The sequence below is a fragment of the Eriocheir sinensis genome, chromosome 28 (genome assembly GCF_024679095.1).
Source record: "Eriocheir sinensis breed Jianghai 21 chromosome 28, ASM2467909v1, whole genome shotgun sequence".
In the NCBI taxonomy this organism is placed as follows: domain Eukaryota; kingdom Metazoa; phylum Arthropoda; class Malacostraca; order Decapoda; family Varunidae; genus Eriocheir; species Eriocheir sinensis.
This window is the reverse complement of record NC_066536.1, coordinates 9,538,887-9,552,905: the sequence shown is the minus strand read 5'-3', so window position 1 is coordinate 9,552,905 and position 14,019 is coordinate 9,538,887. Positions and strand designations below refer to the sequence as shown.

Sequence of the window (14,019 nt, the reverse complement as noted above, 5' to 3'; positions counted from 1 at the left end):
TAAATGACTTTGGTACAGATCAAGAAATTTATCACTTCCTGCACTTTATGTTTTTTTCTTATTGAAGTGGCCAACACTGAAAAGGAAGATGGTGACTTGAATTAACTTGTCCTCTGATACCCAAGCACTTGTAGATTTTTATTTTTTATATTTTTTATGAACAGTGCTGTACCTAAGATGTCACTTCTTTCAAGGACTTCTCTTATATCAAAAAGGACATGTGTAGAAGTAAACTTAATCATAAGTGAACACAAACCATTAACTCTAGGTTGCTATGAAGGCTATTATAAAAAGAAACTGAAATCTGAGCCCTAAAAGAAAGGTAATAACTGGAAATATTTTCTGAGACTTGCCACTGCAAAGCCCATAATTTTCTAAAGAATGGGGCGACAATTACATATACAGAGACGGACAATAAATTTGTTTGCCTGTGTACTGCTCAGGACAGCAGTGTGAGGGTGGCGCCCACTTGCGTGCTGCATGGTGGGCTTGAGAGATGCAGTGTGGTGCTGCATGATGTGCACTGTGTCCCCTTCTGAGACTGATGCTTCACACATCACAAGTACTGCCAGGCACTGCGTAGTGGGCACTGCAGGTGTAGTGTGGTGCACACTGCAAGGCAGGCGCTGTGGTCAATGTGTGACCAACAAATTTTTTACTACAGACCATCCACACACTGCTCAGTGTGTATTGCAAACCCCGCACAATGAAGTACACACAACACTCACCTTGACAAGTCCTCCTGTGTACTGAGCAACAGATTGGTCAACTGCAATCCTGTGGACATTGACCAAACTCTGGTCTGTTTCCCAAATAGGAGGAATTTCAACAAAGTATCTGGAAAAGCATATACATTGAAAACTTACAAATACATTAGAAATAAAATAAACAATAAATGCATCACTGTCACTACAAATCTTATGACAGACAGAGCAGTGATCATCAGATAAGTCACTGGATAGGGCCTGCCAACCTCAAAAATTATTTTTGACTATTTTACTTCTCCCTTAAGCACATCCCTGCATGAGCCTATCACTTCAAGAGTTCCTTTATTTGCCTATTATACTATTACCAAATACTGCACTCCACACATTACCTCATACCTTGCCCCTGACACAGTCTGTCCTAAATACCCATATTTATGTTAGTGCTCCCTGCTATTGCTGTCACTTTTGCACTTTTGATCTTTCCTGCTAATACAAATAGCTGTTTTGCTTACTTATAGCAGGGTCAAAAGAATCTGTTTGATGCATAACTTTTTCCATGTGATGTTTGATTCGTTAAATTACTAGTAGTTTTCATTATTTCAGTCCTACAAACAATTATTACTTTTACATACTTCTGAGCATATTCAACAAGAGCGTCGTGTTCCACTCCCACGCCAGCCAGCACCATGCGCTTTGGAGTGTGGTGGTGTTTCAGGTAGGTGAACAGAGTTGATCGGTCAATTTTTGTTATGTTCTCCAGAGGACAGATTTTGGGAAGACCAAGAGTGTTGTCTCTAAATGCAGCCTGGAAAATAAAAGATTATTCACTAAATAAAAAAAGATTAATGATTTTAGTTACCAATACACTACCCATAACATTCAAACTTAAATACAGTACACATAAACAGGATTTGACAATACTAATGGGTGAAATTCAGAGTCTGCTGCAGAGCTGTAAGCAAGTTTTACATGTAACCATACATGTATACTTCATACATAGTCAAATTTGATCTCATTGTCAGAAACATAACACATGAAAGAGCTTACAGCATGAATCATTTCAGTGAGCAGGACATCTTTCTCAGGTCGCAGCTGTAAGTCTTCCAAATCAAATGTCACAGCCATTCTTGCATCTGTTATCTGGAAACAGCACAGTGAATTAAAAATGGTCTTATTAATTACCTCAATATTCCAGTAGCACAGTGCATATAATCAAGTACTTACCTCCTCTTGCTCAAGCTTGGGCCTTAAAATTACTTCAGATAATATCTTGACAGCTTCTGGCATTCCTCTTGCTTCCACTGAAGTTGCATATATCAGTGTGTCCCTAGGTAAATAAAAAAAATAAACTAAAGTTTCACATATACCTATTTCTAATGAAAGGCCAGTAAACTGCTAGCTGCAGGCCTATGTCATTGCCAACCTTTGTAAGGAATTTTATTTCAAGAAACTTGAGTATAACATCCTATTTTTCAAATTCCACAATCATTGCACATCAAGTTAATTCTTCAAAAGTGATTTTGCCAGAGCTGAGAACCTTAGTGAATTTGAAGGTGTGCAAGAGCAGTAAGTGGTTTCTGCATGAATGAACAAGAACTTCAAAGGAGACAGGAAATACAGAAAATCTCACCTTGAAGACTGGCAATCACAGATGCCACCAAGCTTTTCAAATGTTCCCATAATTTTCTCTCTTGTCATATTTTGTGAATTCTGCAAGATGTTGAATGGAAAATTCAGATAGTTCAGCACAACATAATCCAAATATATACCTACAAAATAATTTTTGCTCTGACATGCACTGAGCTCACATCTTTCAATAACCCTGAAAAGGAACAATTAACCTACCATCTCTGAAGCAACTAAAGTTATTATGGTACAACTTTTCTCAGAACAAATAAAATCATCAGAGTTCATCCTTACCCTATAAGCTAACTTTTCCAGGAAATGTGATATTCCACTTGGGAAGGCCACCTCAAATCTGCTGCCGCTATCAATTGCAACTGGAAAACAAAGAAAATCATATGCAAGCCAAGTTAAATAGCAATTCTCAAGATTTGCCTTCACAGACAGATGAGAAAACACTTACCTCCAACTGTACAAAAGTTTCCAAACTTTGGCTCAGAGGCCACACGCAGTCCATTTTCCAGTGTTGTGACTCTCGTTTCATGGTCAATATCTGCAGGTGAAGCGTAGACAGGTTTGGGCAGCCAGGATACAGACTCACTCAGGGGTATCTTAGTGATGGGGGCCTTCCCTTGGGACCCTGCCTCCCCTCCTGAACAAAACCGCACCAATACATTGGATCCTTGCCTGCAATAATCAGTATATATGTAACATTGTGGTGTGACTGCAGTCACATCTAGAAACACCCTCACATACCATGCTGAAAATAAAATTTTAAAAATAATAATAAAGACAGAAAAAAAAAAAGATGGTAACTAATATAACTCTGGCTCAAAGTTCATAGCTCTAACTTACTAACTAAGGGGACCATTGCTGCATATGCCCGGGGTCAATCACTTCACTCACTCACCACCTCCACTCCCAACAGTTCCTCAACCAAGTTCCCACACAGCCGCCCTATCCCTTTCAGGTCACTCCCAGCAGGATCGATTGAGTTGCCACATCCATGAGTTACGTGGGTGTCCCCCTGGTCTCCTCCACTCAGAGTAGTCTCATACAGAAACTCTTTGAGCAGGATCAATGTCCAGGAGGTGTGCCATGTGCCCAAATTAGTACCAGGGTTGCCATTCAAGGTCATTCAAGTGATACCCCAAGTTTCTTCTTGAGATCAACATGGGTTGTAAGCACCCTCTGTCAAAACTCAAGTTGCATTCCCCACGGGCCACATTCTTGAGATCAACAAGGGTTGTAAGTAGCCAGTCAAACCTCAAACAGGCATTCCATTGTTGACCTACCAGCAATGAACCCTGATTGCTAAGGTCTCTGAAACTTTAGCAGATGAGATTGGATTCACATCAGTAGTAGACAACCAAACACTTTGCACACCACACTGAGGAGTGTAATACCATAATAATTGATGCAGTTCTGTCGGTCCCCTTTCCCTTTCCAGATAGGGACTGCCAACCCCCTCTTCCAGTTAGAAGGAATGGCACCAGATTGCCACATGGCAGTCAGCACCACATGGAACCCATGGATCATGGCTTCATCCAAGTTTTTCAGCATCTCCAAGCTGGTATTACGGATTCCAGCTGTCTTTTCACCATTCAACTTCCTCACAGCCTCACTCATCTCTGCAAGAGAAGATGGTGTTTCATCTATTGGTGGATCAGCATCTGCCATCTGTAAACCAGCCAAAGGGAGCTGTCTGCTTGGGGAGTCTGCAATAAACTAATATGTTTGGCACAAAAGTGGTCACCTAAGTGTTGCAGACTAAGGAATATAATCTAATGTATGGCCAGACTTTTGTTTCTATACTCAAGACTTGGCCAGGCTTATGTTCAGCAACCATCAGACAGAACGAACACAGATTTGTGTCCTGAACTTTTATTTTGGTTCCCAGACTTGACCAAGCATATGTTCAAGAATTGCCGGACCCCAGATTTTGTCCAGGAAATCATGTAGTGCTGACCCGCCTGATGGGTGAGCCTCCCTTAACTCACTGTGCAAGTGGGTACCTCTTTGGCCGACTGGTTAAGGAGTGGCTCTCCCATCTCACTGGTCGCAGGTTCAATCCCCAACACCGGCAAAACCCTTTCCTGGTCTGGATTAATTTCTCGTGTGTTTCATGAGACGTGGTTGTGTGGAGATATGGAGTAGAAATTCGGGTAATATGATCACATATCCAAGAAATCAAGGGTAAGGTGTAGTTTGATGATGACAGTTGGGGCTTACGGTTCTTGGTGGCGCAACTGCAGGGGCGTCAAGAACCATTTGCCCATAGTTTGAATTTGCAATGGATGTCATACACAACAGACATCACTAGCTAACAATAAGTAAATATAATGATCATAATATTTTAATATTTTTGTTACCTTTAACAAAATATTATTTAACTTTCTACTGTATAAAAATAAGAATATTAATTTGTAAAATTCAAGACATAAGCTGCTAACTGCCAGTGACAACTAGCAATGGCACAGTGCAAAGCATTTCAAGCATTTAAAGTAAACAATTAAATCTGACCCAACCTAACCTGTACCCCACTGCCAACATGCAATAAAGAGAAAGAACACCAAAAGCAGTTCCAGTACAAAGTGGACAATGAAGAAATAGAGGTGAAGCACACACTCGGAGACCTGGGAGTGTGGATGAGTGATGACGGCAAGTTTGGGACACACATTAGCCACACCACAAAAACACCTCAATGGTTGAGTGGCTGGATCCTCCGCACCTTCCAGACCAGGCAACCTCAACACCTCCTCCCTGTGGAAGACCCTAGTTGTATCAAGGCTGGAATATGTCTGCCAGCTCTGGTCCCCACATAGAGTAAAGGACGTCCAAGACCTTGAACAGGTTCAAAGGGTGTTCACAAGGAGGTTGGTCGGGGACTCCCTAGACTAATGGGAGGCTAAAACACCTCAGGCTGTATTCTCTGCAGAGACGAAGAGCGCGCTACATTGCTATTTACGTCTGGAAAATCCTTGAGGGCATGGTACCAAATCCAACACACAACGAGAAGGGTGGCATAGAAGGTCAACACCACCCAAGGTTTGGAAGGTCGTGCCCACGGTCACTGAACTTCCACTCTCAGAGGATCCAGACAATGCAGGCAGAAAGCTTCATCTGTGCTGGACCTAGGATGTTCAACTGTCTGCCAATGGACATCACAGACCTGACAGGTGCCAGCACAGAAACCGTCAAGAAGAGGCTGGACACATTCCTGGCAAAGGTACCAGACGAGCCTCCAGCCCCACACGGCCCGCCTTCAAGAAGAGCAGCGGCCAACGCCATCACCGACCAGCTGCAATACGTGAAGGTGAAGGTGGAGCAGAGGTGTGGAGGCGGCGGGCCCCGAGACAGGCCGTGGTGATGACACCTAAAGCTACGACAACTACAACTACAACCACCACGAAGCCCTCGGCCAGCCACCACACCCCGCCGCTGGCCACACTCCCCGTGCCGCGCTGCCCTTACCTCGGCATGGTCCTGAACACACGGCCACAGCCACTAGTACACACGCGGGGCTCACCTTAGCGCCGAGCGGGAGAGGCGCGAGGAAAACATGTGTCCGGCGGCGGCGGGGCGGCGGGCGGCGAGCACTGCCGCGGCGGACATGTGAGTGCACTGAGTGGTGCCGTGTGGCGGGGGTTCCCCAGATTATCGTACACAACACATTGTATTTTCCGGCTTCTGACCGATAACAATTGCAATAAAACATCAGTGTTAAATTGTTTTAACAGTAACTTTAAGTGAATATCGCTATTTGTGTGAGTACGACAGTTTTGGGTCTGGAATTGATAACTGCAGGGCTCCGAGTACGACAATCTGTCCACGAGCTGCAGACCACTTCTTTTTGAGACGATAATACTAATTCCCCCACAGATTCACACAAATCACTCTCGTTCCCACAGATTTCTCACAAAATACTTCACAAAAATTTTATTTTCCTCAGTTCACCAAAGTATCTATATGTGAAAACTGTAGTAAGGAAACATATCCGACCAGCACTGTTTGTGACTAAAGTTAAGCCACATTTTATTTGTTAAGCGCCACCACTCCGAACATTCAGGCGATTTCTAGGCTTCGATTGCGTCACATTCATTTGAGAGGATCCTCTCGACCGAAGCATTACAGACCGGGGTGAGAGATGATCGAGCTGATGCTAATGATGCAAATCATGCAATATTTGAAAATCTTTTTTTTTTTTTTTTTTTTTTTTTTGGTATTTCGCTGGGGATATACCCCAAGGGAGGAAGGCGGTGCATGCCGCACAACCCCCCAGACGGCAGGAAAAGAGAGGTCCAATTCTTTCAAGGAGGCCCAACAACGGGGCTGAGAAAATCTCTGTTGATCCATGAAATTTTTCCTGTTCATTAACTTTAGCCCAAAATGGACGGACATCTACCAAGCATTGAGGCCACTGGTCCAGACAAAAAGCTTCCCAGTCATTCCCGAGCTAATCCATGCCCATGAAGGCTGATCGGTACTTTGCAGCTAGTGAAGAAATGCTGTCTTTGCGATGGGGAATGGCACTTACAAGATGGAACATCTTTAGCATTAGCAGGCACTCAATGTCTTCAGAAAGGCAGAGTTGCACTTCGTGGATCAACTCTATCACGAAATTTCTACAACGCTCTTTAATACCTATGTGTCAATCATCGTTAAGGGAATCTGTATATGCCGTGATGTTCAACTCAAAATCGAAATCAATGCCAGATGGTGGAATCTCATGACCTCAAAACTCACATATATATATATATATATATATATATATATATATATATATATATATATATATATATATATATATATATATATATATATATAATAATTATGTAATACTGTACATAATAAAAGTAACCCCGACTAGAAATGTCAGGACATAATATGGGTTACATTATCATTAGATGGTCGCTATAAATAGTGACGGTATTTGGGGATCTGCAGTTCCGTGTGATCCATGGAAGGATTGTAGGTCTATTGACTGTACTCTAGGACTGAGTGCTGTGAGCCTATTAAGTGTGGGGGGGATGGGAGGAATATCCACCTGTGAACACAAGAATGTGGCAGGACTAGGTCCTTGCCCTATCACTTTTAAACACTTGTATTGACTGGCAGTTAGGTAGAGTTGTGGACTAAAGTCATTGTGGAATAGGCTATATGTTAGCAAGGTCATTAACGTTGTTTTTGCCGATGTTTCAGTAATCGTTCCCGAATCACTGTAGGTTTTGGTCTGCACCAGTAGGGGAAACTTTTGGGATTTCATGTATTTGGAGGCTTACTGGACAAAACAGTGGCGAGGACATTGAAATCTTGGAAAATTTCATACACCTTGGCAATTTCTTTGGTATGGATTCTCTTTACCATTCTAGCCCATCAACACAAACTAACTACTTAGCAACTGTAGAAAATAGAAACAGGGATATAATGCCATATAGATTATCCCTCCCTGAGTAATTTCATTCAGGTGTGTATCAAGAATGCATCGGGAACATCTCAACTTATTGGTTATGACTAGGATCATATTGGATCGTTACTACCAATGCTGCAACAGGATCTTCATGTGCGTTTCTACACACACACACACACACAAGCACACACAAGCACACACACTGGAAAATAGAGGAGGATTGAAAGGGAAAATGAAAAACTGGATGGCAAGTTACTTAAAGGGAAGAGAAATGAGAACCGTGGTAAAGGACATGAAATCGGAATGGAGAAATGTAGATAGTGGAGTGCCTCAAGGATCGGTACTGGCATCAATACTTTTCCTAGTATATATAAATGATATGCCAGAGAAAGTAAGTATTTACATGAGCTTGTTTGCAGACGATGCGAAATTGCTGAGACACATTAGAAAATAATAAAGACTGAAATTCTGCAAGAGGACCTAAATAAGATTTGGGATTGAAGTAAAGATATGGGAGATGAAATTTAATGTGAAGAAATGTCATGTAATGGAAATGGGAAAGAGTGAAAGGAGACCAAAGTGGACATATAAAATGGGAGATGGAGAAATATTAAAAGTTCTAGAAGAGAGAGATCTGAGAGTGACAATACAAGATAATCAACAGTCTGAGAGTCATGTAAATAGGATATTCGAAGATACGTATACAATGGTAAGAAATATTGGGATAGCATTCCACTACATGGATAAAGATATCATGAAAAAGATGATTACCACTATGATTAGACCAAAGTTGGAATATGCGAGAACTGTGTGGTCTCCCCGTAAGAAGAAACACGTGAAAAAAATAGAAAGAATACAAAGGATGGCAACGAAGATGGTTCCAGAACTGGAGGGATTGTCATATGAAGAAAGGCTAAAGGAAATGGACCTGCCAACATTGGAACAAAGAAGAGAAAGGTGAGACCTAATACTAATTTACAAACTGTGGAGTTGCTACTAAGAGAAGTAAGAAACACCAGGAACACACGAGGACACAGTAAAAAATTCAGAAAAGGAAGATGCTTGAGAGACAAAAAAAAATATATATAGCTTCCCGCAAAGAAACATAAAGGTTTGGAACAGACTAAGTGAGGAAGTAGTATCGGCGAAGAGTGTGCACAACTTTAAGGAAAAACTAGACAAGTAGTACAGATACGGAGACGGGACCACACGAGCGTAAGCCCAGGCCCTGTAAAATTACAACTAGGTAAAAACAACATATGTAGAACTTGCTTTATATCTCAAATATTCACCGCTTAGACGTAGAAGCTGTTACTGCATGTACGTATGTATGTACGAACGTATATATGAATGTAAGTATGTATGTATGTAAGTATGTATGTATGTATGTAGAAGTGTAGGTGAACGATTGCGTATCAATGGTCATTTCTAGCAATCTGGGTACATCACTCGTCCCCTGCCTTCATCGCCCCTCCCTGATCCCTATCGGGGACGTGAGATATGATGATAGTACGATGCAGACAAATATAAGTAGACCATCTCCAAGCCGTTACTTGTTACTTTTTGTGGGCAAAAAACAAGAGAGTTAAGTGTAAGAGTGCTGAGTTGCAGTTTTCAATCTCCTTGGTAACATAATAAATGTAATAAAAAAATAGATGAAATTGTAAAAAATGGTAGTTTCCGATTGCTAATTACTTGATGTTCACTTACTCAGATGTCCCTTATTTTGCTATAGTACATTGTAAAAACGGCCAATTGATTTACATAAGTTTTTAGTGCCTTGTTCTCTGCAGTAAACGTACCTGAAAGAATGAATTATAATTTGAAGTTGTCTGTACAGTACATTTATATGTATGATACATCAGTCTTAAGCGCTTAAATGTGCTTATGCTTTACCATAATTTGATAATGACCTTGAAAGTTTTATTATGACACACTTGCCATATTTTCAGTGTTACTGCTAAATACAATAACACATAAATTGGCCCTAATGTATGTCAGAGAGGCCTCAGAATTACCCTAAAAACTCCGCGCTTCTCTCGCCTCCAACCATTCAAGATTTTGAGCTGGGCTAAGCCCCCAATGTTTCAAGGTCCTAAATACGCCCCTGGGGGAGGGTACTGGTTGGGAATCACAAGGCCAGCGCGTGATCAGACCATGGTGAAAAAAATGTACAGAAAAGGGTGGTTAGCGCTTTTAACTCACAACCGAGGGATCCCGGGTTCGATTCCAGGTCGGAGTGTAAAGATATAGTAAAGAAAATGTTGGGGGCATAGGTACGCTGTAGGTGCGAGTGGCCTCGGTGTTCACCTTTATCGCATTGACCCTTTAGCCTATGGTGGATAAAAACTTATTTCATAACCGAGAGATCGCAGGTTTGATGCCCGGGTGGAATGGATACAGATGGGCAGTATCCTTACACCAGTGCCATTGTCCACCCAGCAGTGACTAGAAATGGGAAGGAGGCATTGTGTCCTGCCACCAGTTGTGGCGGTCTGACATCGCCAGAAGGCGAATGGCCCAAGGGTGAAAACCCAAGGCCTTCAGACAAGGGACACATGAGCTTGAAGCTCGGTCCAGAAAGATGCAAGTGGGTAAATTGCACATGCACACATACGCGCACGGTAATTTTTTTTTTTATATATACAAAATGTCGCCAAATAAAACATTGCGTATTTTTCATGAGTATATCGTCTGGCTCAGTATCTTCCGATGTTTGTCTTGCACACAATAAAAAATTAAATTCACAGAGATATTAACAAATATATATATATATATATATATATATATATATATATATATATATATATATATATATATATATATATATATATATATATATATATATATATATATATATATATATATATATATATATATATATATATGTATATATATATATATATATATATATATATATATATATATATATATATATATATATATATATATAGATAGATAGATAGATAGATAGATAGATAGATAGATATAGATATAGATATAGATATAGATATATATAGATATATAGATAGATATAGATATAGATATAGATATAGATTTGTGTGTGTGTGTGTGTGTGGAGACATCTTAAGCTTGCAACACACACACAAACACACTTGAGGTAGCCGCTATTTGCCCTGGCCGTGCATGCCCTGAGAGTCGCCCTGACGGCTTGTCATGTGGTTCTCATGGCGACTGTGACGTTTAATTCCCCTGTGACTGCATGGCATTTCACCCACCTTTAGCGGCCCGCACGGGTCGGCGCAGGGAGGTTTAAGGGGTCGGCGGGTTGGTGCTATGTCGGCAGAACCCCCTCCCTCTTCAACCCCCGCCCACGCCCCGCCCCATTCTACCCCTCTCACTACTGGCCAACATCAACTTCCAACGAATGAGCAGCAATGACTATTATTCTGCTGCAGGACAAAGGCCTCGCCCAAAGTTATCTATCTATATAAAATTATGTCTGATGTTAATGTACTTCATCCCGCTGCGCCAAAGTACACACGCAGACACGGCAGAATAAGCGGCACCACCACCGCCATCACGACCAAATGTCACCCATCAAGGGCAGGACAGGACGGCAGGGAAACGGGGCAGACGGTGATGGTCTACCGCTCTTTCCCCTATCCCTGAACGCCCACGCTTGCTGCTTGCAGGGACCGACGATAGTTACTAGTCTCTTATTATACACTGTATTTAATGTTTTGTGTCGTTGCTCTGTTGTTATTTCCTTGACTGAGGTTTCCGACGGCGGGACGATGGAGGGGCGGCACTGCGGCGGGAGGCCCACTGCAGGGGAGGCACGAAGAGTGCACCGCCTTCGTTTTAATACATAACTTAAGACCCCTGGGAAATACCGTGATGACTTGGCGGCACGTACGTTGTCACAATGCAGTCGCAGCCTGAGCAGTGAGCGACGGCGTAGGTTGTCGCTGCCTGCAAACAGCCACTGTCCTTGCAACCTCAGTAAACATCGCGAAATGCTTCATGAACCCCGTCCCCTCCTCAGCAGTGCAATTGTTTACCTTGCACCGCCCAGCAGTCAGCAACATCGTCATATGTTCCATCTTGCAAGCTGCCGAAGGAGCAATTAGTTACTAAGTGACGAGGCATTATTCCAACAATTCAGGACACACCATAAGAGCAAAGATATCAGGAAAAAAAATTCGATGACGTAATAGAGGGAAAAAAGTTCAAGTTGCACGGATTGAATGCATGCAGGTGAATAATGTCCTACCTGGCAACCTCGGGGCAAGAGGTCGGGCCGGGACGTCTGGTTACCTTCACTGGCGTGATCACACCACAGCATCAGTCAGTCGCGTCGGTGTTGTGGTTGTGTGAGGGGTGCGTTCGCCCCGCTCCGCCTCCCGTCTCGCCTCATCTTGCTCTCGCAGTAGAAATACTGTCGTTTTACATATTCGAGACCATGAAAAGCTGAAAAAAAAATAGTGTTCTTAGAGGTGACTCACCTGTCGTTGCATTTCTGTGTTCATCTAAAAGTCAAAACTTAAGTGAATTTTTGCTATTAAGGAAATAAAAACAACCCTAATAGAATACCTGGCGAAGGATTTACAGGTGACGGCAGGTGGGAGCCGAGGGGCCGGGACGCAGGTAAGTCAGCCACCCAGGGAAATTAGATTTTTTCTTCCGATGAGGACAGGTGTCGGATGGAAGTTTTACCTGCAGTTTTGAAAGACGCAGCGCCAGGGGTCGGGTCGCGTTGAGGGAGGGGAAAGAGGGGTAGAGGGGGAAGAGCAGAGGGAGATAGAGACCCTCTCCCGTTGATATCGCTGCAACGCCTAACAAGAATAAACCGGTTGACATAGATACTGATCGTTATTTATATGTTTATTTACCTCTGATTCTCTTTGTCTGGCGCCATGCTCCGCCCACTCTGTGTGTGTGTGTGTGTGTGTGTGTGTGTGTGTGTGTTAAGACACTTGTGTATGTGTATGTGCTATTCACCATGGACATATCACGTACTGGACTCGCGAAGTGTGTGTGTGTGTGTGTGTGTGTGTGTGTGTGTGTGTGTGTGTGTGTGTGTGTGTGCGCGCGCGCGCCCTTAAAACCTCTACACACTGACCAAGGTGACGTGCACAACAGAAACAGCTCAGATTAACTCTCCACAGCACACGTTCATGCGCTCTTCGCAACACTCGAGTCTGTTGGAACGGCCGCTGCTGCTCCTCCTCCCGTTTTGGCTGCACAGTTTGTTGACTCTGGGACGGCTTCTTGAATCGATAATAAACACTGGTCTGGGGGAGGCTGCGTCCGATATTTTACGGCTGTGATGTGTAACCCGAGGAGGGGTGTTGAGTGGGACAGGAGTCGGGGTGGGGGAGGGAGGGAGAGGTAGAAGGTGTGCATTATCTAGTGTGCATGCAGCCCAGGCGACCTTCTTCTCCCCTCCCAAGATCAAGGCTGGTTGCTAAACGTCTCTTGGTCTGCGTGGCACATCATGAGGAGAGGGTCTGTAGTTGTGCGAATACATGCGAGTAGATGGAAAGGAATTTATTGAAATGTTACTGAAAGAAGACGTATCAACCAAAGACGATGAAGCAAGAATGTACATTAAGCAGAGTTTTGTTGTTGCAGGCGCTTTTGTTATACGATCGTCCAGTTTTCTTAAGTTTTTATCGGCGTCGCAGACGCCGATCAACAGACTGTCCATCTTCTTGTTGTTCTCTTCAAGTTGTTTTCCTGGCTTACCCATGCATTGTAGACATGACATTGTATAATAACATTTGTTAGCCCTGATGACTCCTACAACATGGCATTATAAACAAAGTCAGCTTTTAATTTTTTACGTCATGGCCTGTGGCGCTGGTAGGCCTTCATAGTTGGGCCTGATGGTCGGCCCCGGCCCGTTGTGGCGCAGGCAAGTGTTTATAGTGGCGCCATCTTTACTCTTCAGCATTTTTCATTTTAGACCCCTAGTTGCATAATATAAATTGTTGGGGGGGTGTTGGAGGGTCATGCGACGCCGATCTAGCTCAGTTTTTGTGCTATTAACACTTGTTGGGATCATGGGTTACAATGAGGAGATGAAGGAGAGAGCATGCGCGCGTCAGTACTCTATTATGGTCTGTCTGGAGGAGGACTATAAGCTTCGGGAGTCACCAAAGCGTACCGTGCTCACCGATGTCCATCCTGGTCCATTCTTCTCGAGTGAGCAGTCTCGCCTGAATAATCTCGGTTCCATCCATCTATCTACTGCGAGCCTTCATCTTTCCTATGGCTCGCGAAATATGAAAATAAAACCGTGGATGGCTGCTT

The 14,019-nt window shown here is 43.0% G+C and overlaps 2 protein-coding genes across 5 annotated transcripts in view; one reads left to right on the top strand and one right to left on the bottom strand.

Annotated features, from left to right (window-relative positions):
* Window positions 1-5,955, bottom strand: part of LOC127004489 (mitochondrial-processing peptidase subunit alpha-like) — a 13,142-nt gene extending 7,187 nt beyond the window's left edge. For all 3 annotated transcript variants that reach the window (XM_050872263.1, XM_050872261.1, XM_050872262.1), the window contains exons 1-8: window positions 5,860-5,955; window positions 2,794-3,017; window positions 2,628-2,707; window positions 2,338-2,417; window positions 1,932-2,034; window positions 1,755-1,847; window positions 1,340-1,512; window positions 729-837 (exon numbers count right to left, since the gene is read on the bottom strand). In XM_050872263.1, the coding sequence (XP_050728220.1) occupies window positions 729-837; window positions 1,340-1,512; window positions 1,755-1,847; window positions 1,932-2,034; window positions 2,338-2,417; window positions 2,628-2,707; window positions 2,794-3,017; window positions 5,860-5,945 (948 nt within the window). In that variant the 5' untranslated portion in view covers window positions 5,946-5,955. The remainder of the gene's footprint in view (window positions 1-728; window positions 838-1,339; window positions 1,513-1,754; window positions 1,848-1,931; window positions 2,035-2,337; window positions 2,418-2,627; window positions 2,708-2,793; window positions 3,018-5,859) is intronic.
* Window positions 5,956-12,040: 6,085 nt separating this feature from the next.
* The window catches only part of LOC127004488 (colorectal mutant cancer protein-like), a 92,598-nt gene continuing 90,619 nt past the window's right edge, over window positions 12,041-14,019 (top strand). The window contains exon 1 of one of the 2 annotated variants that reach the window (XM_050872260.1): window positions 12,041-12,351. The gene's annotated coding sequence lies outside the window, so the exon portion shown is untranslated. The remainder of the gene's footprint in view (window positions 12,352-14,019) is intronic. The other variant, XM_050872259.1, reaches the window with a different exon arrangement.